The following is a 25,350-nucleotide window of genomic DNA, read 5'->3' as shown; positions in this document are numbered from 1 at the left end:
AGATTTAGGGAGTTAATTGTTCAAGGTCATCCAGCTAGTAAGTGGCACAGCAGGATCTGAAGCCCAGGTCTCTCAGGCATCAAAGCAGTAGTCAGACTTGTTACTGAAGAAATTCCCTCCAGCCTATTCCCATGGCTTCCGTGCCAGCCTCGGGGCCAAGAAGGCTGGGTGTTGTTACACAGACATTTCAGGCCGTACTCACCACGGTTTCAGATATGTCTACCAGGCTCCCCACTCTCCTCCCAGCACACACCAGACCCGTGCCAACTTTTCACTCTAATGTGTTCTGCACCACACTGAACTCAATTCCTTCAAGGCCCAGCTAATTAACATCCTGATTTCTCTCTGCTGTCTTCCCCGACCAGACGTTTTCCTACACCAGGCCGTGATGCCTGTCCCCATCCTCCACCCAGCTCTATGAGGGACTCATTTTGCTCCTTCCCCTAGATAATCCTTTCTGGCTCCAGCTTAACCAGCAGCCTTTCCATGGCGGGGCCAGTGTTCAAAACACAGTAACCCCCAGTTGCCTAGCCTGGTACTCCCCATAAACTGGGCATTTCAAGGGTTATTCCTCCTGATGAGGACGATGCCAAGGTTAACTGTATAGACAGAAAAGCCTAGCCCAGTAGTTTGGAATGTTTCCAAGGCCACAATTCGACTCCTTGCCTTGTGTGGCAGGCAGGCTTTCTCCTCCCCACCAGGCTCCTGCCTGCCCTAGTCCTCAGTCTGGCTGAAGGGGTGCAGTGTCTGTCATCCAGGTCGCCAGCCGTGGCTGCACTGTGCAGAAGGGGAGGGAGGACAAAAACCATAAGACAACACCGTGGCTTTTGAACAGGTACATAGGCTCTCTTATTTAATAGCAGTTAGGAGGAAAACGTACAGGAGGAATAAACATGCTCTTTCCACATAAGAGGTTTTCTACTAACCATGAGTCCCACCTGTATCAGTAGCGTTACTGGTGAGTTTTAAAGAAGAAAGTTCCCTTTAGAGTTACAAATGGATTTTCCTAAATTTGCCCCATAAATGTGCAACTATTTGTGCAAAATAAAAAGGCCATCTCCAACACATTAGTGAAAATTAACTGCAAATTCAGGCAAAAAAGAAAAAAAAAAAAAAAAAAAAGAGGCAACAGAAGCAGTCAGGTGCAGAGTCCTGGAGAAGCGAGGCTACGGTGAGGGCGATTTTTGAGCAGGCCCCCGTGAATGTGCTCCGAGGCCTCATGGGGAAAGTCATGGCTAATGCCAATCTTGGGGGTAAAGGGCCCTGGGTCTAGGACTTGCTGAGCAAGTACTTGTCAAGTGTGCAATGAAACTAGGCTGACTTGGAGGCCTGGGAGACAATGAAAATACTGGGGACTGCTCCCGGGAAGCTGTATATCCCCTTTATTAATGGCGACTCTCTGCTGTTTCCAATTTCCAGGTCCTGTTCTTCCTCACCCCCAAAAGCTTCATTTACACTCTACTCAAAGAGATTTTGCTATGAGATACGTTAAAACTATGCCAGCTGCCTAAATTACTACTGAAACCCACTAGGGTCCCAAACCTGACTGTCCCCTCAGGAATATGGACCTGGTTTTCCCAAGAACTCAGTCAACTAGAAGACGGAGAGGCCTCTTACTGAGGCCTCTGGGGCCCTTCTACATCTCTGAGCATTTGAGGTCAGATCTTAGAAGTCTGAGGGGCATGGGCACCCATGCTTTGCACAAGTCCTCTCAAAGGCAGGCGCAGCTAGAGGCCTCTAGACAAAACCGCAAACTCCTATTCCACCAATTCCAACAGCCTGGACATTGCTGGTCCCTGTTTTTCACCTTTCCCTGCTCACCAAGCGTGTGTCTCCACAGACAACTCAGTAGCTGCACGTTGGTTTTGTCAGGGAAGGCTGAAGGCAGACCGAGAAGGGAAGAAGGGATCAAAAAAGGATCCGCCCTATGAGGCTTGGGCTGGAATAAGCATTTTCTGTAGAGGGACTTCTGCGTGCAAGGGGCAGAGTCACCCCCATTCCTCCACCCCGTTCACTTTCTCTTCCATGGCATTGTTTCTCCAGGGTACAGGATTGACACCAGACCGGCAATGATAACACTTGACAGATACTATGACATGCTTAAGGTTCTCTCCAGGCCACTTCAAAGTCTCAGCACTCTCAGCGGAAGAGATATTGAGTAAACTGGGGTCTCGTGAAGGAGGGTGTCTGGGGCCCTTCCTAAGCAATGGGATTAGTGTGATCATGTCTCGCTCTTTTCTAATAAAGTCCAGAGCTTGAGAGATGGCATTTTGGGTCTCATCCCTTGGCTATGGAAGTTCTGGGTGGCAGCATTCATCTCTGACCTCATCCTAAGACCTTGGGCCAACGGCCTGGCCCTCAGGGTGAGCCTCAGAAGGCTTGTGCAGAGCCCACGTGCAGCCTGCTCTCTCCAGCTGTGAGGAAGCCTGTGTCTGGGTGCACATGTTTTCTCCATGGTCTTCAAGTTGTGATACAATATTTGGTGGGCGGGGGGAGTGAAAAAGGAAGCCACTCAGTAGCTGACAAAGGTAGGGAAGAATTCTGTTTGATGAGTCTTTCCTCCCACTAATCCAAGCTGGAAATGCCTGTGTGGCTTACTTGTCATTGTTTGGCGACGCACAATCATACTCCTGCCAGTAGCCTTCGTAGCGTCTTCCTGAAGTGTCTTAAAGGGCAGGTTCCTCTGACTGACCTCATAGCGAAGCCCTTGCATTAAGTCTCAGAAGCCCATGTGGAACAGAGGACACAGCCTCCAAGCTAGCCGGTCCTTTAGCAAACTCCGGAGCTTGAGGGACAGGATTACAGGCAATCTTTCTCAGACGAAGCCAAAAGACAGCTATGGGGATTTCAAAAAGGGATGGAAGCTTTGGGCGGGAGCAAGAAGAGCTTCTTACCCAGGACGTGACTTAGCGAGGGACAGGTGGGCCAGAGCTGACAAACCACAAGCCATGGTTGACCCTGGCTCCATCCCTAGGGGTACCCAGTGCAGCTGTAGCTGTCCCCACAGTACAGAGCTGGTGACATTTCCTTTCAAGGTGGTGGCCAGAAAGTTGGTTTTAAAACACAAAGGAATGATTCCAGGTAATCTTCAGGTTTTACCTAAGGGTAAAGCGAGGGCCATTTTCAGGCTTCTGGAATCTGACTGTGTCAATGGCACCGCTGAAGGAGGCCAAGTCTGAGACTCTCGTCTATGGAATAACTGTTAACGTATGCCCTGAACCAAGTGCCCTGACCCCGAAAGAAGGCAATGGGAGGAATGGGGAGGGGCCGGGGCTCGGATTCCATGTGCACTGGCTTTCAAGATCTCCTCGTGGTACGGGGGCAACCCACAGTTAGTCACGAGGTCCAGTTATTTCCACTGCACACTCAGCTCCACCGCGCCCCAGAAGATGTAGAAGTAAAAGCATTGGGTCAGATCTAGGCAACAAAATGCCATTCTCGGGGAACTAGAGTGAAGCCGTCCTCTGGCCACACAGCATGCTCGTTCACTGGTTCACTTTTCACGGTCAGTGAAAGTCAGTGGACTGGGGAGATGAACCTCCAGAACTCCAGAACGGTGTGCGGCTCTTTCACAGACTAACTAATCATCTTTTCCAGGCCCTTTCCTTGCTTCGAGAAGAATCAGCCTCACCTACACGGGGAATGGGGCACCTAGGAGTGAACAGGATGTACTGTATTATTATCCTTCTGCCTACTCACCTTACCTCCCAGTGCCAAGCACCCATTTTGTTTGTGTAGTTTCTGAGCCCCAGACCTAAGCTTCAGAGCCACGGATGAAAGGTGGTTCATCATACCGGACGGATGACACCACCATCTCTGAGAAAATACAGACAGTGTAGTAAGACTTCCTCTGAAGCCCAGCCTAGCAACATCTCATGGACTTGCTTACTCTTGTGCCTCTTTTACTATAGGGAAAGGTTATGCGAATACTGTACATAGGTTATTAAAAAAATACATTTGCTCTCTTTGAAGAAGAATGCACAAGTGCGGGGCCAGCCAGCGCTGGATCCCGGACTCTGGGGCTGCAGCCAGCAGCCTCTGGGGGCCTGAGGCCCGCCTTCATGAATGGTGGCTGCTGATGAGTCCTCGGAGCTGCTTGGCCACAGTGTCAATCAATTTCTGCTTGTCTCGCTCATTTTTCCGAAACTGTGCAAACATGTTGTTCTTGCGGCTAGTGTCCTTCATCCTAAACAGAGAAGGAGAGAGAGCAAAGCGTTTAAGGTGGTGATGGTGGCCAGTGTGTCTTAACCACCACCCAGAGTTGAGAGAGTCCAGAACATTGCCACTGTCAGGCCCATACTCACCTACTACTCAAGAAGCTGCCCTGCTGACACCCACAGCCCTCCCCACTTCAGTCACCTTTGGAAAACAGTCAAGAGCCAGCCGTGGCCAATCCCCTTATCATCCATACCCACCCTACCTTTTTCCTTCCCATCTATAACCAGGAAGGCCTCTGTTGTAGGTATCTGGCATCTGCTGCAGCCCTGATGGCCAACAGGACCTTAGAGAATGTCTAAGGTCTTCTCATCACCTCGTGAACCTGCTAAATCTTGCTGGGACCTTAGCGCTGGTATTTGAAAGGTAAAGCAGAACAATGCTCTCAACTAGCTATTCCAAAAGAATATGAGTAACTGAAGGCCGCTGTGCATTTCTAAACCCCACTCTAGCTGGTTACCCTGTCCTACCCCGAAGAAAACCAAGGGCTTGTCTGATCTCTTTCCCTCTGCCTCAGAGTAGGGGCCCAGAGGCAGTGAGGTGGCTTAAGAGGGCATGGGGCTGAGGAAAGCAGAGGCCAAAATGCAAGCCCTCTCTCACTTGATAAACCCTGGCTCGAGGCAAGAGAAGCCCGTAAGTTCTCAACGGCTGCTATATCTTCAGATCTTGACCTTTGAAAAACTTTTTACCCGGCTCATGCTAAAGCTCCAGAGATAGCATATTCCTAGAGCACAAACCATGGGCAGTTCTGGCCACCAGCTCCACCAGATGGAGAGACCTAACCGGGAAGCATGGATGGAGAAAGTCAAGGCCCGGCTGCGGTGGTCAGAGAAACCCCAAGCCTGACTAAGCCGCTGTGATGGATCCCAGGAATCTGTTATTCCCCAAATAGGGCCCACAGCCCCTGACATCTGTTGGTGATTATTAACTCTGGCTCCAGCCTCTGTACACTGGACCTCCAGCCCACGGAGAGTTCTAATGGTAGAGGATTAAGGACACTGCCCACACTCATTTCTCCTCGGGGTCAGGCTAGGCGGCACCTCACCACCATCCCAGGAGCTCGGCCAGCTCTGACTTCACAGTCCCCTGGCCTGCACGGCGATAGGCTAGGAGAGGGGACAGAAGGAACCTGGCACCGGGGAGTAAACTACTCCCAGGCAGACTTTCCAAGGCCTTTGGCCAATCCTGGCCCATTTTTTTCCTGTGGGGTGGCCCTGTGCAGAGGCACAGAGTAGAGGCCAGTGGGTCAAAAGGCCAAAGAGCCCATAAGGACATTCCTATCCATATAGTAGGGAGGTTCTAATGAGCACCGTAGCTTCATGGCTCTGGCTGCCGGTGACAGCCACAAACGAATTGAGACTTCTCTCTCTTCTCTCTCTTCAGGGCCTTCAGCCTGGAATTACTCATCAAGCATACTTAGGCACTGCATATAAAGGTACAACTACCCACATGTGGAGGCCTGTGCTTGGAAGGAAGAAGGAGCGATGACAGAGGTTTAGAGGTTTAGGTTGGAAAGAAAGCACAAAGGTCCTCAAGGCTATGATGATTATTGTACTTGGTCCCTTAAACATTAACTGCACAATTATGTTCATGGAACTGGCTTGATTTAGGATTATTTATCCCAGAGAAGAACTCCTTTATCTTTGCTGGATATACCATAAATCTAAATAAAACTAATACGAAACAAAAAGAAATAATAAGGGAAGAAAAACACTTCCTACCTTTACAGGACATTTAATTTAACATCCTATGTGATTACTAGTTTCATGACTCCTCAAAGCAGCCCAGAGATAGGCAGCCAGAGCTGGCTTTCAGCTCCCATAGGGGAGCTCCAGAAACAAGGTAGGAGAAAGGGAAAAGGAGGGTAGTCTCTGGGCCCCAGAGGCCAGGATTTTTTGGCCATTAAGACCTGGAGTTGGGATTACTAGAAAGAGAAACTCCAATGCCCTGAGGGCTGATGGTGGCACACTGGTTTGTACCCTGGAATGCTCTAAAACCAAGGAGAGCCCTCCCCACCCCCATGGCATTCTATAAGCCTAGGATCTGGATATGCTTTGCCTGTGGCCACCCCTCAATGACACAGGGGCCTCTTCCCTTTCTTGAATGTCCTCATCAGGTCTTTGGGTCTTTCCATGTCTCAGCCTGCTAAGAAGTGTCAGGTTGAAAAGGAGAGAGTGTCAACAGGAAAGCAGGAATGGGTCAGGTAAAGGGATTGATTCCTATGAGGCTGGGAAATACAGATTTTAGAGATCCGGGTGGCCTTTGGCCCTACTCTGTTTGGAAGGGAGCCTCTAAACTCTGTTGATCACTTGGGCTAAGCACATGGCTTTATTACTGGCTAGGCCTCCAGGATGCTACCGAGAGGCTGATTATTTTAGCCCATTGTTGATCCACAGGAAGTAGATGAACCAGTATTTCTTGAATCTAGAGATCCTCAGGAACAGAGGACTAGAGAACGGTTGAGAGAGGTAACTGGCCGAAGGGAATCCTAGAGCCATTTGGACATGTAACAAATATGACATCTAAGCACCAACTCAAAAGCCATTTCAGCTGGGTACTGAGAACTCTGGGATGACGCCTTGTCTCTAACAAAGAGTCTTCGATGGGAGATCTTAAAGCCATGGGCCTCCCTACTGGGAGGGAGGGGAGGCTGCTGGGGAGCTCCCTTGTGTCAGGGCTGAATTTCAGGCCTGGGACTAGCAAGAGTATTGAGTGTGCCAGGAAGCTGGGCGGGAACAGCCCTGTACCTGGCATCAATAGGGGAAAATCCCCGTCACCACTCCCAGCCCCAAAGGAATTGGTAAGCCAAGGGTCACTCTAAGGACCAAGGAGAGAGGAGGCAGCCGGCCAGTTGGCACCAGGCTGGTTTAGTAGATTAGTATGTCAGGGTGGGGACAACTCACAGGGTAGGGGTTTTAGTGTAGTCATTAGTGTCAATGAGGAAACCAGAAGGACTTGCCTCAAAGTGATGGAAAAGGCCCAAGTGAATAATATACTTACTCTCTAGATATCCTAGGGAAGAAGGGCATTGGGAGAGAGAACCATGGGAAACAAAGTTAAAATGGAAACATCAGTCTGTGTCTCGATCTGGAGAAAGTCAACTCTGGGCTCTTAGCTTCTTGGCTTCAAACACACACCTCTGCCTCTGGCGCTGGCCTGCTCTCCACCTCCTCCCCTACTCTCCCCTATTATACTGCACGGTAGGAAGGTACACCTCAGCCTCTTCTTCTGCTGAAGGCCCCACTCTGGCTTCCTGGACTCTGATCCTTGCCTTCCTAGGATTTGAGACCTGCTTGACTGGCTATATACGTAGACTTGCTACACGGTCTAGACGCAGGGCACTATTCTAAGAAGCTTCTAAGAAGCCAGGGGTTATCTAGTTTGATGACAAGAAAAAGCTTCCCTTTTACATGAGTTGGTGTCTTGTCTGCCAGCTCTCAACTAGGTAAGCTAAAGCCAGAGCCAGGCTACAGTGCATAGCAGATTCCAGCATCTGGGTGACATACTGGTTAGTGAGGTGTTCTGGAGCTGGCTAACTCAATCTCCATGGTAGCACCTCTGCTTCAGAGATGCCACAGCCCAGTGGCAGAAACTTTTGCTGGCTAGTGACTGCCTAAGGCAAGAATTAGACACCTCCAACATAGCTTCCTTGCGACAGTCAGCACAATAAAGCTCAGTCTGGCAGGGGCGGGGGTGGGAGGGCAGGTGAAGGTTTCAGTAATTCCAGGTGCTTCTCTGCTAGGAACCAGAGAAGCCATCCGTTCTGTGGGGCTGCTCTCCATCCATCATCACACCCCAGATGGCTGGGGCCAGGCTCACTCTGTTCACCAGGCTGACCTGAGCCCCAAACCCAGGCATCTTCCTTTCTCCTTCTGTCATCTCTAGGTAAGCTATGACCCATACTTGCCTTAGCTTGTTGGGGCTCAGGAATTAAAAGGCTACACGAGGAGGACTGGCCTGCCAAATCCAATGATGAAGACTGCTAAGAGCACCTATGCCAACTTTAAGAATGGGGCCTCTTTGCTGTCTTTTCAAGGTATTGGCAAAGAGAAAATTATCCTCTATGCCAAGCCCCCGTCCCCATTTCACCACCCCTCAACACAGACCACTGGATGGGTACTCACTTCTCAAGCAGGGTCAGAGCTGTCACAGGGTTTACCCGGAGGTACTTGCAGGTGGGCTGACCATAGTCAGCAAGGTAGGTTGACCAATCCCACTGGATGAAGAGATCCAAAAGCTGTAAAATACCCGAACCCCCATCCCAGTAATTAATCAGACAGATAAGACAAATCAGGATTTCAGAAACCCCTAGCATCCTTCACTACCCGCTATAGTAGATTTGAAAAATAAAATTTAAAATATAGTAAGAGAACGAATGGCTACAGACTGTAATGCAACTAAGAAAATAAGTGAGTAATCACTATAAGGCAGAGTCATCTCTGCCATAAGCGCTGTAACGCTGCTAAGAGTGCCTGCTAGCAGATAGCTCTGAGAGGCAAGCCGGTAAAGAAACTAACACTGGACTGAATCAAAACAGGAGACTACCACAATAATTACCCACTCACTTAATAAATACTTATGAAACGCCATCCATGTACCAAGCACCAATCTAGGAGCTCAGAATTCAATTATGAACAAAGGTGGATGTGTCCAGTGCCACATACGCAACTATATGAGCTTTCAGGTTAGGTCTGAGTTTGAGGACGAGTTTCATGACTTGCTGCGTTGACTTTGCCCAAATTACTCAGTTGATATAGACACATGCACACGCCAAAAACAAACAGGACACACAGAAACACTGAACCAAGGCATAAATGGGCCACGTAATGTTTACATGAGGCAGTATACTATACCTATGTGGACACAGGCTGAACAGATGGAAACCTGTTAACTAAATACATTTTGTCAAAGGCTTTCCTTCCCAGCCAGCTTTAGCCTCAGGTATCACTTTAACAAATATTTAAAAACTGTAACTGAATAAAGCTAAAAAAGAAAAAAAAAATCAGTGCCTTTCAAAGCTAGGGGTGATGAAAGGGAAGCTGTTAGTTCCCCTCTATAAACTTCTAGAGGGGTCCCCATCACAGACTCACATCATTACAGAGCAGAAGGGCCTTCAAGCAGTCTTTCTAGCAATGAGATTCACATAAGTGCTTTAGACGCAAGACATTTCCCTATTTCTCCCTTTCCAAGAGATAACAGTTGATAAAGATAAGTAGGTGGCTGTCTCTCTGTGCAGAACAGAGGCAGAGAGGCCTAGAGTCAAGCCAATGCCAGAGCATGGGCTCGTAGGCACACCTGCCTCCCTTCTCTGTCTTCACTGCACAGCTGGGCAAATAGGCAGTGTGGGCCTTGTGCTGCTTGGCCAAGCCTTCTCTTCTATCCGTTCTCTTAGGATAGCTGTTACGAACTTCCTTGGGCAGGATGGGAATTGGCTGAATCCCAAAACAAAAACAGAGAAAAGTCCCTACACCCCCAGCTAAGAAAGTTATGCTAAAGATGAGAGCAGAGGGGGAGAGAGACAGACATGTTGGTTGGCCTGGGTCTGCAGGGCCACAAACAGCCCTCTCAGGCTTCTTTTAGGTCAGGCCTATTTTAGTCGGCAAGTAAAAGGGCTTCTACCACTTCCTTTTGCTGTCCCTAGGCCTCACAGAGCTCTCCTTTAGAAGAAAAATTTCCCCCGACCTTCTATCCTAATCTTGGTATTTCTATCCTATAGTGTCCAAAGACCCCCCCCAAGACAGTTCCTTCTAGGGAGCATGATAGACGCTTGGAGTGTCCCTTGTTCTAAAGGTCTTCTACAAATATGATTATGCTTTGCCCCCAAATTCCAAAAAAAAAAAAAACCATGGAAAAGACAGTATTTTCTGAATTAGAATTTTTTTCTCAGAAAATTTAAAAAAAGCTTTTACTGTTTGCATGCTATGGAGCTAACAAAAGAAAGGTGAAAGAATAACAAATAAGTTTAATTGGAAAAACCTGAAAACCTGATTTCTTAAAGCTATTTTAGGTATTACTTTTCAGATGTGGACATATATATGCATTTAATAAAACTACCTTCTCTACTAACGAATTCCTAATTTGGTGATGGAATAAATGGTATCAGTATTTTCTGATTTACTGCAAAGAACACCATGTCTTTCTGGCTGATGGAACCAGGGTAAATCACCAATGGGGTGTGGAGGGCAGTTCATAACATAGCTCTAAGGTTTTCTATTTTTAAATTCTTGCCGAAGTCTCAATGCCAGTACTGAGCCTAAGAGCTCTGGGATGGCAAGCTACCTAATTTATCCTACTCCAGGCATGGAAGCTACACAACTCTATTAAGCGTAACCAATATGAGCCTACAGCTCACACTCTGGGTCTGTGCTCTTTCCACAGTCCTTTTCAGTGGCCTGTACCTAGGTCTGACGGCCTCCTCTGAGACAGACGGACACATACTAGAGTCTGGGTGGGACTTAGCTAAGTTAACTGCCTTGAAGTGCAGTTCCACTGGATTCCTTAGAACAGTGTTAGAATAAGAGAACAAGAAAACTGGCAGGTCTGTTTATCAATATAGCACTTTGATCTCCAGACTATGACTTTCAAAGGTGAATCAGGCCCTCTCAGCCTGGTTCTCTGCCTGCAATGACCTTGTTAAATATCAATAAAGTCTCTTTCAAGGATGCAGAACATTCAATCAACACTAATGATCACATTATTTTTTATTTTAAAAATTTTTATTTGGAAATAATGTCAATTTGTCAGAAAGTTCTAGGAATAGGCATAGTATAAGGAGCACCATATACCCTCCTCCCAGATCCATCGTCAACATTTTACCCCAGACGCTCCATCAGTTGTGTTCTCTCTTTCTTTCTTCGCACACACAGTATTTCTTTTTGGAGTCTCTTGAGAGTAAATTACATATATCATGGAACTTTATCCCCAAATATTTCACTGTTCCTAAGAATTAGGGCTATTCTCATACATGGTCACAATATGGTTTTAAACTTTAATAAGTTTAATATTGATACTGTCCATATTCTAATTTTATAAATTGACCCAATAATGTCCTGCATAACCTTTTTGTTTATTTAGGATTAGGTATTACATTTAGTTATCTTCTGAGTCTCCTTTAATCTGGACTATTGCCGCAGTCTTTCACTTTCTTATATGATACTGATGTTTCTGAAGGATGTCAACTCTTCAAAAGTTCCTGGCCTCCTTTCCCCACCCCTCAGTTTTGGTTTTTCTAATGCTTACTCATAATAAGATATAAGACATTCATTTCTGGCCAGAATACTACACATGATGCTATGTCCTCCTCAGGGCATCACATCTGGAGGTATACAATATGCAGTGTTCATTTGTCTCTTATTGGTGATATTTTGATCATCCAGTTAAGATGTTGTCCAATTTCTCCAGTGTCTAGGTATCATATATTCTTTTGCAATTAGTAAGCAATTGAGGAGACAATTTAAGACCACGTGAATATATTGTTCCTGATTAAAAATTTCCCTTAGATTTAGCATCTATTGAGGATTTTTCTTGATTTAGTCTTTACTATGATGGTTTCACACTGATGACATTCCAATTCTATCCTTCCCTCCACGATTATCAGTTGTCACTCAGCATTTTACCATAAGCAAGTGCTCTCCCCTTGTCCCCCATTAATTTATCTATTTTATTATTGGTATGGGTTCATGGGTATCCACTTTTCAATGGTTTATATTCATTACTATACCTAATTACTTTGATGCTCAAATGGTCACAGATTTGGCAAGTGGGAGATCCGTCATGCTAGAGTCTGTGTCCCTGTGACATGCCCCATGATTTTTTTCAGAACTTCCTTACTTTCTGGCATAATAAGGTGTTGCAGTTTCATCTCGCTTTCTACCATGCCTGGCTCTGAAATCAGCCATTTCCCTGAAGAGCCCTGGTTTCTTTTAGCGGGAAAGTTATTAGAGATCAAGATTTGGGTGCTAGGTGTGCTCATTGCTACTTGGGGACAACCTATGGGGAGTTAAGCCCTCTCAGCAGACAGAGCTAGGAAATATATGCATGTAATCCACATATGCACACACACATATACATACACACATGTGTACTTATATAAGCATGTCCGCACACATATTTTAGAAATCATGGGTTTATACCAACATCTCCAATGCTAATTATTCTCACAGAGTTCTTTTTCGCCTTCCTCTATTCCGTATATGTATATGCTTTCTGCCAGAGTGAGGATCCTGGCTCTCAACAACATCATCTCATTCACTAATTTGCTCAGTCCTATAATAGATCTAAAATTGCTTCAGAATTGTCTGTATATACCACTACAAAAAACAACCTACTAAAAAAAGAGGTCAAGATTTGTTTGTATTTCTCCCTCCCAACCTAAGACTGAGTGTGTACCAATCAAAGCCTACTTTCGTAAGACACTTAGATTAGTCCTTTTACTATTTTCCTCTCAGTTTGTTATGGTGTTCATCTAAATACAACTGGGTTCATTTGTTTCTATTTGCTTTTAGTTTTAGCATCCCCCCTCCCATCCTTCTTAATTTTTTACAAATGTAGGACATCAACATGCTTCCAAAAGTCAAAACTACACAAAAATGTTAACTCAGAAAAGTGTCACTCTTCCCCTTATATCCCTTTTACCCCAATTCCAACCATGCCTTATAGGTACCCAACTCCATTGTTTTTGCACTTGTTCTTCCTGTGTTTCCATTTGTAAAGATAAGCAGATACACGTATGCTTTCTTATTTCCTCGTCTTTCTTTCACAGAAATTAGCATACTATACATGCATCTTCAGGCGTCTTTATCTCTCGATGTTTATAAGTAAGTGGTAGATGAAGAAGTAACAAAAGGAGCATCAGAGGTGGGAGACTGAACTTAAGATCACTATTCCTCAAACTTTATTGAGTACCACTGTTGCAATTTTTACCATTTCCTCACGTTACATATGTTATTATTAACTTAACATTTTTGTTTGTATTCATATTTTTGTCATAAAAATTTTTTAAAGAATACTTTACATCATTATCATAAATGGGAAACCATTCTTAGTTGCCATAAATAGAAGATAACTCAAATACTAGCTTCACAATGAGATGTTCTCTTTGTCATCACAAAGAGTATAACATGATTTAGTGTTTAATGATACATCTGGGTACTATCTAAACCTGTATCTCAGGAACCACTTCATATGGCCTTCTGTACCTCCAGTATTCCATCCAAACTATGTTTTGGGATATTAGTTTGTAACTTCAGCCAAGAGTTGAGTGATGACCGTGTGCCTGAAACAGTGTTAAGCGGTGTATGTGCACAAGGAAGTGCCTATAACGTTAGTCTCATTATGAGAGAAGAGCAGTGTACACATGGGTCCCATGTCCTGGGCTGGTCAGGAGGGTCTATAGCTAAGGGTCTGATTTGCTGGTGAGGCCTGGTGAGCCTGGATGAGCGGGGGCAACTTAGTAACACAACTACAAGGATAGCTCATATTTCTCATCACCAGGTATCCCCATTTAGTTAGTGGGTTTCCATGTAGCTGGCTTTTGATGAGTTCTTACTTCTGTGTCAGGACAGTGTTAAAATTCTTGATTCTGCATGTGATGACTTCTGATTGACTTTATAGAACGTCACTGTGGGCCTGCACTGTGTTCATTCTATTTATATTTCTTGAGACTTGCAGAAAAATTACAACCATCTTAAATTTTAAAAGTTCCAGTGAAGTGACCTCTTCTAATATTTACTCATAGGATTTGAAATATGAATAATAAAACATATTTGCTTGTCTTGGATATGCTTAATGAAGATATAAACCCACTGAATTCAGCAAGTGTTTTTAAAAGCATCTAATATGTGCAAGGACAGGGTTGGCCTTTCAAGTGATATTAAAATATGTGGTTTCCCCCACATAGGAGAATACTGTAAAAGAAAATCATAAATAACTGTAATCTAAGCCAAATGAATTAAATGCTATTAAGTGACATGTTCTTCCTTTTGAACTATCAATCAAACATTTTGCAAGGTTTTCCACCTACAACAAAATTTAAAGAGAAAATAGAAATTGTAGTTCAAAACACATACACACGTACACACGCACACATACGCTCATTGGGTTTAAGTTTATTTTGCTTATCAGACAATGTCTTAAAGGTGATGGGAATCATCTTAGCGATAACAGACGCCTTAAGCGTCCATCTTTGTCATAGAGTCAAATATGGAAATGTGCCTGCATTTTATTAACATCAGTGGCAGATTTTGTTTTTAAAAAAATTTTTATTTTGAAACAATTTTAGACTTACATTCAAGTTGCAAAAATAGTTTAGACACTTCCTCTACACCCTTCACCCAGCTTCTCTAATGTCCACATATTATATTACAATAATCAGAACCAATAAATCAATATTGGTACAATACTATTAATTAAACTATGATTTCACTCCATTTTCACCAAGTTTTCTACTAATGTCCTTTTTCTGATCCTATCCAGTATCCCACAGTGCATTTAATCATGATGCCTCCTAAGACTCTTCCAGTGTGTTATAGTTCCTCATTCTTATCTTTCAAGACCTTGACATTTATACTTTACTTTTACTTTCAGTCACTTAATTTTTTGTTTTTTGTTTTTGGCTGTGCCACGCAGCATGTGGAATCTTAGGTCTCTGACCAGGGATGGAACCCGTGCCCCCTGCAGTGGCAGTGTGGAGTCTTAACCACTGGACCGCCAGCGAAGTCCCCAGTCATCTATTTTGCAGAATGTCCCTTAATTTGGGTCTGACCAATATTTGCTTACAGTTAGATTGAGGCAGTAGTTCTCAACTAGGGGAGATCTTGCCTCCCATGGGACATCTGGCAATGTCTGGAGACATTTTTGGTTGTAACAAGGCTGGGTGGTGGTATGATGCTCCTGGCATCTAGTGAGTAGAAGCCAGGAATGCTGTTAAACATCTTACAGTGCTCAAGACAGCCCCCACAGCACAGAATTACCAACCCCAAATGTCAGCAGTGTCTAGGTTAAGAAACTCTGGATTAAGGTTATGCATTTTTTTTTCTTTGCAAAAATACTATAGAAGAGAAGTGATACTATCCCCTTCCTAGTGCATCACATGAGGTGTACATGATGTCCACATATCTCATTATTGATCACTTGGTTAAGGTGGTGAGTTTCTCTACTGCAAAGTTACTACTTTTACCTTTGTAAATAATTAATACGTTTCTTGTGAGAGATATACTTTAATACTATGCAAATATCCTGTTTCTCCTCAAACTTTTGTCCACTAATTTTAACATCTGTTGGTGGATCCTGCCTTCAACAATATTTATTATTAATATTGATAATGTTAATAATTTTAATATATGTAATTATTAAATGGAATTCTCCTGTGAGGAAAAGTGCCGTCCCTTTTCCTCCATTTATTTATTTGTCCAATTATTTATATCAGTATGACCTCACAGATAAGTATTTTATTTCATGGGTTATAATCAATACAATCACTATTCATGTTGTTCAAATTGTTCTGGCTTTGGCCATTAGAGACGCCTTCAGACTGGTTCTCCTGTGTATTTTCCACTTATCCTTTCTTGAACAATTCCTTACTTGCTGGCATTATAAAATGTTCCAAGCTCATCTTGCAGCTTCCCTGCCCCTGCTCTGGAACCAGTCACTTCTTTAAGGAGCTCTAGTACCTTGTATTGGGGAATGGTGTTTAGAAACCAAGATCTGGGCACTTAGCATGCTCATTTCTATCGTGGTGTTACTGCTTCTAGGCCCTCTCAGTGGACAGAGCTAAGAAATGTATGTATGTTTATTAACATATCTATATCTATTTGTGAATAGAGTTTAAAATCATGAGTTCATATTTGATGTCTGTGATTCCAGCCTAACACCATAGGATTCATTCTACTCTCCCTCTTTCCTTATTTATCATTTCGTTCTCTGACAATGAGAAACCTGGCTCTCATTCTATTTTACTTATTGGTTCAATCCTAGTACAGTATAAAGTAGTTTCAGAATTGCTAATCCACACCCTGAGAAAAACAAGTTTACTAACTAGAGTACAGTATTTTTATACAGTTCTTTTATCTTTAGCCTTACAATTTCCATTCAAAATACTGGTTTCTAAATGATTTAGGTTAGTTCTTTTCTTCCTCACTCCCTTCAGTGTGATTATGCTATTTTTTCATAATTTAGTTAGATTTATTTTTCACTGCTTGTCTTCCATTTTGGACCCCCCACCCCGCACATTCTGGTTGGTTTAAATCATTTATTTGGGGGAATGAGTCAGAGTTATATAATATAAAAAAGTATACTCAGATGTATTGTTCCCTCCTCATCCCAACTAAGCTGCTCCATTCTCTCCATTTCTTTCTACATCTTTTCTATCAGCCCTTTGCAGGTAACCAACATGGCTTCTAGTTTCTCCTTCTTTTACTTCTTTTGTACAAATGAGAAGATAACATGTGCATTTTCTCATATCCTCTTCTTTCTCACCTGAAGGGTAGCATGCTATTGATACTCTTTTGCACTTTTGCTTTTTTCACTTAATGGTAACTGTAGAACTCACTCCAAAGATGTTAATTTCTTATTAATGATCATATTCTTGATTTATTCATATACATATGGTTTTTGTTAACTAGATAAATCATTTTCCAGGGACAGATCAGACATTACATTTGGGGATATTTTATCATTTAACTGGTGGAACAGGAGTGTTAGATATTTTCAGAATAGAACATACTGATAAATGCTATGGCTACTTAAATCAAAAGCAAACTCAACCAACCATTAATGATGCTTTGACCTCAAATACAGAGTTATTTGTTTATGGTATTTATCAGAACAGGAGAATTAAACTAGTGTAATAGTTGATGTGACATCGTATAAACTACATAGGTTAATAAAAATTGCAAATCATGTGATTACTGGTTATTATACAAAACTGTGCACAAGTGGGAAAGGATAGGACAAGGGAAGACATTTGAATCAGGTTATACTAAACAAGTTACTATGATGGAATATTTTTTTTTGCCGCCTGTATGACTTTATCTATATGACTTCTAACTAGCGCTTTGGCAGTTCTAAAGCTGTCTCTAATATATTTTTGTTATTGCAAAACATGCTCATGGCCTAATAGGACTCAGATTACAATTCTGATTTCATGGAGGTGGGGGAGTAGGGAGGACAAAGACCCAGAAAGAATGAACAAATTGCTGAAAATCATGAAGTAGACAAGTGGTAGAGATGGCATATACCCCCCAAGACACCACAGCTGTTTATTTTTTAAAATCTTCATTGACTCAGTCTCTGGGTAAGGTACATACATGCCTAAGGCTAGGACAAACTTCTGAACAGGCTTTCTTTTTTGCAATGGTGGCTAAGAAAGAGTAGCAAAAAATCCAAATGAGTCAAAGTGAAAACTAGTCCAAGACCAGAGAGTGAGTTAATAGAGTGCAGATAGCATTATAATAGCAGAACAGATGCAAACTTCTAGGAAAGACCTTCGAAATGAGATACTAAGATAAAGTAGGACTCTGTGGATCCTTGTTCATGCATATCAACAGACATACTTCTCAACAGAAAATGCAAAAGTGATTCAAAGGGATGAGTTGTTCACGGGAAAAGGAGAATTATAGGTTAATATTTAAGCAAATGATCCTGAGGGTGCCCCTGTGTTCTCATAGGCAGAAAGGATTACCCAAAGAACTCAGAAAGTAAAAATGAAAAGACTGGTGGAGAATGTCCTGCTTGTTCCCACTACTAGACTAGTATTTTTTACCAAACCAGTTCACATCATGCTTACTTTTGGTGAGGAGAATTGTTTTATATATTTTCACCTTCCCCACTAATTCCTGAGATGTGAGCCTCACTTCCTACATATACTGAGAGCGTCCCAAGGATGGGCGTCATGTTTTCTCCTTCTGACTGCTCCAGAGCATGGACCAGCATAGGGTTAGGTTGCCAGCAGGTAGTCAGTAAAAGCATGTTAAATAGAACTAAAATAGGTAAACAGGTAAACCGATATTTCATAGGAACAACCTTGGCTAGATGGTGGGATGGACTAACAATTTGTGTTTCTCACTACAAGCTTTCCAAATAGACCAAACCTAGGGTCCTTCTGACCAGCTCTAGAAAGTAGTCTGAGGAACAAGAGAACATCAAACAGGAGACATAACAGCTATGACAGATGTGTGGGAACCCAGCCCTGGATATTTGGTTCTAAGGTTCCAGGGGAAGATCCTCTGACTAGGAAATGGGAATTCAGCAGACGTTTGGCTTCAAGGAGTCATCTGGGCTGGCTCCCAGTGGGCAGCACGGGGCCTACCTCATGTTAGGGAAAGCCTCTCTTAAAGATTCCATGGGAAGCAAAGGACCATCGGAGCGAAGGTACACACAGACAGACACAGATACAAAGAAACACTGACAACAGCCACACCTCTTTTCCCCAGGGGCGCTATTCTTTACATGCTCTCTCTTGAACAGGCACACTAAGTCCTGTAGAGAATTGTGCTCCTGAAGTAATGTCCTTGAAGAAAATGTGATTTACAAAAATCTGAATTTGCACTTTATATACATTTCAGGAGAAATCTTCCTGTTAAACAGGTTAGATGACAAAACGATTTCAAATAACATCTGCCTCTGGAACACTTAACATATAATCTAAATGACAAAATTCTAAATATGCTACCTCCTCAGAACACAGCTACGATATAAAGTGCAGTCTACTTACTTAAGAGAACAGTAAACATACAGAACACTAAGCCAGGAGATTTTTTTTTTTTTTTTTTTTTGGTTACTCTCAGCCTTTGACAGGATGAAATCAATTGCATCATTATAAAGTATTTTTCATAAACACGAATGCACAGGTGCCTTTTAAGAGGCAGTTTAGCACAGCAAAAAGACCTGCAGGCTGGGGGTCCCCCGGCTGACAGTTTGACCCCAGGTAAGTCACCAAATCGTTTTTTCTCATTTGGATATGGAAACATAACAGCTCCTATTAATAGCTGAGGGCAGATAAAGACAACAATTGTGGAAAGTCCACCAAAAAGCATAGACTTGACTAATCACTCATTCGTGTTACTGCCCAAGGTTCCCACAACTCCTTGCTCCCGGTGCTGGGCCACTGTCATTCAAAGAAGACCATCTGTCTGCCTCCCACATATCCTCAGGAGCAGTTCCTGACAGAAATCTGGGCAAACACAGGAAAGAGAAAGCAGCAATTATTTTAACAAACACAAACTGAGTACCAGCAATGTATCAGGCACTCTTCTAGGCACATGAAAGGATGAATACAACATCTGTAGTCTTGAGGAACTCAGTCTAGTAAATAACAGATACAGAGTGATGTGAGCACTCCGAGAGTTACTCTAACAGGGTGCACAGAAAGTTCAGAGGAAGGGCATCTAAGCCTGAGCCAGGTAGGTGGGACTGCCTTAGGAATAAGCAGGACAAATGAAGCAAATGATAAATGGCCCCATGTGCTAATAAGTGAAGGAGACTGAATTCAGCCTGGAGGCTTCTCTACTTGTTTTCATCAAACCTGCTATCTGCTTTCTTTAAGATCATGGGATGGAAAACTACAGCCACCACTCGTTTTTGTAAATAAAGTTTTATTGGAACATAGCCATGCCCGCTGGTTAACATATTGTCTATGACTGTTCATGTGCTATAACAGCTAAGTAGTTGTGACAGAGACCATTACAGCCTGAAAAACCTAAAATATTCACTATCTAGTCCTTTACAGAAAAAGTTTGCCACTATATCCAGCCAGGGAGGGCAGTGTGGTCTGAAATTCTCTCAGATGTAAAATGTCTAACAGCTACAAATTAAAGAAAAGGATGATAGAAAATGGCTTCAGGAAGACCATTCTGATTCTTATGAGATGGTAAAAACTTCATTATGTTAACATCTGGCATCAGAATTCCTTTAGGATAGAGAAACGTGTTTGGGGGAAATATCTTGCTTTGTAAGATCCCTAAAGTGCCAAGACATGCGGTAGAGGAGGGGGACGGAATTTGTTACTCTGGTTCTTAAGGCAGGGAGCTAATCTAAAGAGAGGAGACTTAACTAACATGTGTGAGAAAGGTTAATAAAGGAATTCCTATTGCTATTATGGCCCCAAACAACTTTGGAGATCTGGGAGGTCTGATAAGTGAGTTTTTCAAAGCTGTTTGCTGTGTAGTATGTGATATAAATCTCCCTTAAAAATCCATGCCCTCAATTCCAATCTTTAGATAAATCTACTGTGTTCTTAATTGCTTGGGTGAATGATTTTTTTCCCCCCTGTGAACTCAGAAAGGTTGAGTTTCGCACCTAGAAAGCTGCAGATCTACACTGTGGAAAGGGGAGCCCAGGAAACAAGAAGACTGGAGGTATCAAGGGAGTCACAGAAATCTGAAAGAGGCCTTTGGATTTTCCAAAGGCTATGAAGCTGGGGTGGGAAGAGGTTCCAAGTTTCTCTGGATCTCTGTAGGTTAAAGAGATCTGGCTTACCCCTGAGTTTTGCAACAATGGCCACTCTGTAGGCTGGTACAGGGCCTCCCAGAAAGTTCTGCCCTCCTCCTCTTTCCCCCCCTGGCTGAGTGCAGGCAGGTGAGGGGTAAGCAGTGGCTGTACCGCTCCCTGCTTTCCCTCCAGCCCAGCTGCCAGGTGGATGGAAGCTGCACTCAGCTCTTTATCAGAGACCAACTGCACATTGGCAGCTTCGCCTGAAAGGGAACGTCGCTCTGAGAAATATTTATTTGCCTCATAAATGTGGGTTTTAGGTTTGCTATCTAAACTTTTCACCTCTGAGACTACCCTGGTTAAGAGAAAAAGAAAGATTGGGAGGCTTACGGCTCTCCCATTGTCATCAGTTGGTGTCTGAGGGAAGAATCCCAAAGTTAAAAAAAATGCTAACACCAAGCATTCCTTTGTGTCAGATACTGTCCTGTAAGGCCATTTCTCATTGATGACAGCATCTATCCTGCTGCAGGGTGAGAATAACCACACTGCACATGCATGTTCCAGGCGAGGATGGGAGACCTCTGCCCGGGGCTGACTGCATTGCCCCTTCTGCGGTGGGGAAGGGGGGAGGCAGGCAGGTGTGGGTTTGGGATGCGGTAGGAGGAGGCAGGAGCCATGGGCGAGTTTCCTTTCAGCATGTTGTGATTTGCTAAAGGTTTCTAGGTAAGTGGACTAGGGATTATACTGTCGAGTTTTTAACGAAGCTCCCCTCCCTCCCTCTTTGGCCAAAATAAATAAGCGGTTTAAAAATACCCCTGCAAAGACACCATTAATTGAAGATAATATTAACAATATAAGTATAAGCAAACATCAAGAAAATGTCAGGGCTCACAAGTCTCCATATCATGTGCGAGGTCTTTATCATCCACGTTACAAAGTAAAAACAATGGTGACTATGTAGCTTTGATAAAGCAGTCCTCCAAACTTGAAATTATAAAAAGGCTATTTAAAGCATGATTTGTATTCACTATTGTGAACAATGGCCTTTACTTAGCCTAAGTCCATCTTGTGCCTTGAAACAGTAATGACAGTAACATGAGTACGTACACGCACACGGGCATACACACCAGCAGACTTCCAAACGTAATAGTACTGTTCTGTTTCTTAAACTGAGGTGGGGAGAAGGGTGTGTGGGGGACTATTCTTTTGTAGCTATTCAGTATCTAATTACAATTTGTTAATAAATTGTCATACATATACATATATTAGGGGTGAGTCCTCAAGATTTCTTGGTCAACAGTGGTGGCCAATCAAAAAAGTCTGGAGATACTGCTTAGAGAACCTGCAGGAAAAACTATCACAAATTCATAATGAAAATGGTTTGGGTTCTCTTTTGTAAATGGATAAATTAGAAATATCAGTTGCAGAAAATTACTTCTTGTCTTATATGAGCCATTACAAATTATAGTCCAGGAACTGCATGATCGGTATAAGAAAAAATATCTGACATCAAAAGGATAGTTAAGCAGGGAGCATCCTTAAACCTTGGAACAATCTAGAATCTCAGTGGCCTGGGAAATATGCATGGGTCTGGACAAAAGGCTCAGCACTAGACGGCTAACTTCTTAAGACCCTTAGCCCAGTCAGATATGCATTTAAAATCTATTTTGTTCTGTGTGTGAGGGGTTGGAGATCGAGTAAAACTGCAACTCAGATTCCACTGCCAAATTTTGGAACTAATCAATAGACCAATTAAAGAGCTATTAGATGATAAATGGTTCTCCACCACCCAGGGTTGCTTTTTGTTTGTTTCCCCTCTATAAAATCCAAACTTCAAAAGGGTTCTGTCTCCCACAGATTGTGTTAAGTAAACACCAGCTCCTAGGAAGGCTAGCCCCATGGGGTTGCTAAAATATTTGCTGGTTCCTTTTTCATTAAATTTCTTTCCTTCCTTTCAATTCTATTTTCCTAATTATATTGTATGTATCATTTTAATGAGTCACCTCAAAGCCATTTTGGAAATAGGTGGAATGAAACAAATTTGATAAAAAGTGCTTTGCTCATGGCGCTTGCCCTTGAGAGTCAAATGAAGGTGGGTAGTGAGTGCAGGATGCATTCAGGACAAGGAAGGATGGGAGAGGCTCAGAAGGTTTCAAGCTCTAGTCTTTCAAAAGGATGGGCACAATTTAGAGGAAACAGAGAATAGGACAGAAGGAATTCAAATAAAGAGACTAGTGGAAGCCAAGGTGCAGGAAGAGGAGTAGCTGAGATTCATTCAAGGGAAGAAGGAATTGGACATTTATTGCTACCACGTGACAGATACTGGCTGGGCCAGTCAACTTATCTATTTCATTTAATTTCCAGGAAAATCAACAGCCTAAGAGGTAAGTATTTCTGCCTCACGGATGATAAAACGAGGGCTCCAAAAGGTTAAAAGAATGGATTGAAAGGTACATATTCAATAAGTGATAGAGTTCAAGATTTGGACCCAGGATAGTCTGACCCCCCAAGACTGAGCTTTCCCTCTTTTCTCTTTTGGGCTTCTCTCAAAGGCCTACTGGTATACAGCTTGGATGAGCAGAGATGGCATATAAAGGAACAGGAGTGGGAAGATTGAAGAGGCAGTAGTTGAGTTAGACTACAAAGAGTATTGATTTGCCCTTATAAGGATTTTAAACAAAATTTATATGTCATGGAGAGTGGTAACGTTTCAGTAGCAATTTCATCAAGCTAAATGGACTGGTGAAATTTTTCAGGCAGGAAGATCTGAGGTAATAAGGATCTAGACTAGAATGGCAGTAACAGGACGATAGGGAAAAGGATGGCTACTGACTTTATCAAGTCCAACTGAAGGACTGAAGGCTGGCTGGGTGTTGGAAGGGGATAGGGAAGACTAAATGGTGATCACAAAGCAGTTTTCAAAATTGGTATCCTCCAGGGACCAGGCAAGTAATACAAATGAATGAATCAAGCAGGTGCTTCCTATAACTGTTCTCATTCCAAACAAAAGCAGAGAAATCAATATGTCTCTGAGTTCTCACACCTGCCTTTCGCTTAACCTATGGAGGACAGAAATGCACATCTTGCTTTTCTCTTCCTCTTTGCTCACTGTGAGTTTTACAGGTAAGAGGATCAGGCTGGCCAGCAGCCTGTGGCAGGTTTCAATGCGACTAAAGTCAGTTTAAGGCTGAGAGAAACAGTGAAATCTTAAGAAATTATCTAAACCCTAGAAAGCATTCTTCTCTACCTCCATTTCCACCCCCGCCCCCAATCACTATGACTATCCTTCCTTCTTCTATCAGAATTTCCTTCTAAAATTGTCCTCATGTCAGAAACTATCACAAAGTTACTTCTCAGAATTTTCCTCTGAAGGAGGAACAATTTTTGCTTGAATTATGCCTGGCATTTTAAAAACACTCAGGATCCCAAACCTTTTTGGTTTGTTTTATATTATCTGCCTCTTGGTTAGTAAACATACCTTTAGCCACCCTCCTTTCCTTTGCCAGCTTTAGATGTATTCCTTTGGCTTTTGAAAGGTTTTCAGACTGCCAGAATAAAAGACAAATGCCCAGCACTGCAGCCCTGGATCTGCTGCTAGCAGACAGTCCTACTACTAAGTAGGATTCCTCTAAAAATCCCACTTATTGATGACCGACAACATTAATGTCCCTTCCAGCTCTAAAATTCTAAATCTAGAGGATTCCTTATTAGGAAGTAACCAGCTACGGGACAGAGAAAGTAATTCTCATCACTTAGCAGGAATGAGCCTGCTAAAATGGCAAACCGTGAGGAATCACAGAGAATAGGACCATTCCTTCATCATACAGAGGAGGAAAGTGAGGTTCAGAAAGATTTCATGATCATTGGCAAAGCTACCATGAATGGATGTGGGGTTAGAACACAAGCCCTTGACTTCTAGTCCACTTTTCTTTCTACTACATGGGGCAATTTCACCAGCTGGTGAAGAACCAAAATCTATGAGAACAGAATGCAAGTCAGATGCCTAGAGAGGTGAAGGAGAAGGAAAGAGAGGCTTTTTTTTTTAAATTAAAAAATAAAAAAGAATATAAAGTCCATCTTAGCCCTACTGAACAAATGTTAACGATTTGTCTAATTTACTTTACATCCTCCCTTTGTTTTCAAGAAATAACACATTATAAATAACGGTGAAATCCCCGTCCCTTCTGCCTTCTTGGAGGAGACCACTACTGTGATTTTGTCATGTATCTCCTAAACGTTTTTATGCTTTTACTAGAGAAATGATATGTGGTAATGTTTTGTGTTTTATTTCACATATATATCATAATATTGCACACAACGTTCTGCAACTTGCTTTTTTCATTCAATATTATGTTTTCAAGATCTATCTAGGTTGACCCATGTAAATCTAGTTCATTGATTTTGACTGCTACATAGTATTCTCCACTGTATAAGTGTACTTAATATACTACAATTATTTATCAAATTCATTAAATGGTGGAAATTTGCACAATTGTGTTTCTGGCTGATAGGGAATCTCTGCAGTGCTTCCTGTACCCAGGGAACAGACAGCATTCTAGGTGAGTATAGTGAGAAAGGACTATCAGTCCATCCTTACCACCATATGTAACTGAGATGATGTTAAATGTCAGCTCACATAATGGGCCAACTTAAATACCCCCTGAATCTGATACCACAGCAAGCGGCACAGAGGAAACTCAGTCCAGGCCA

At 42.9% G+C, this 25,350-nt stretch overlaps 1 protein-coding gene across 8 annotated transcripts in view; it reads right to left on the bottom strand.

The window, feature by feature from the left end:
• Positions 1 to 821: 821 nt before the first annotated feature.
• EXOC6B (exocyst complex component 6B) overlaps positions 822 to 25,350 on the bottom strand; it is a 648,544-nt gene continuing 624,015 nt past the window's right edge. For 4 of the 8 annotated variants that reach the window (XM_057743615.1, XM_057743616.1, XM_057743618.1 and 1 more), the window contains 2 exons: positions 8,340 to 8,452; positions 822 to 4,186 (listed from right to left, as the gene is read on the bottom strand). In XM_057743615.1, coding sequence (XP_057599598.1) covers positions 4,060 to 4,186; positions 8,340 to 8,452 — 240 coding nt within the window. In that variant the 3' untranslated portion in view covers positions 822 to 4,059. Of the gene's footprint in view, positions 4,187 to 8,339; positions 8,453 to 14,227; positions 19,385 to 25,350 lie in introns of those variants that run through there. The other 4 variants (XR_009054872.1, XR_009054873.1, XM_057743622.1 and 1 more) reach the window with 3 other exon arrangements.

Source organism: Hippopotamus amphibius, chromosome 7 (assembly GCF_030028045.1).
Source record: "Hippopotamus amphibius kiboko isolate mHipAmp2 chromosome 7, mHipAmp2.hap2, whole genome shotgun sequence".
NCBI classification, from domain to species: domain Eukaryota; kingdom Metazoa; phylum Chordata; class Mammalia; order Artiodactyla; family Hippopotamidae; genus Hippopotamus; species Hippopotamus amphibius.
This window is presented reverse-complemented; position numbering and strand designations above follow the sequence as displayed.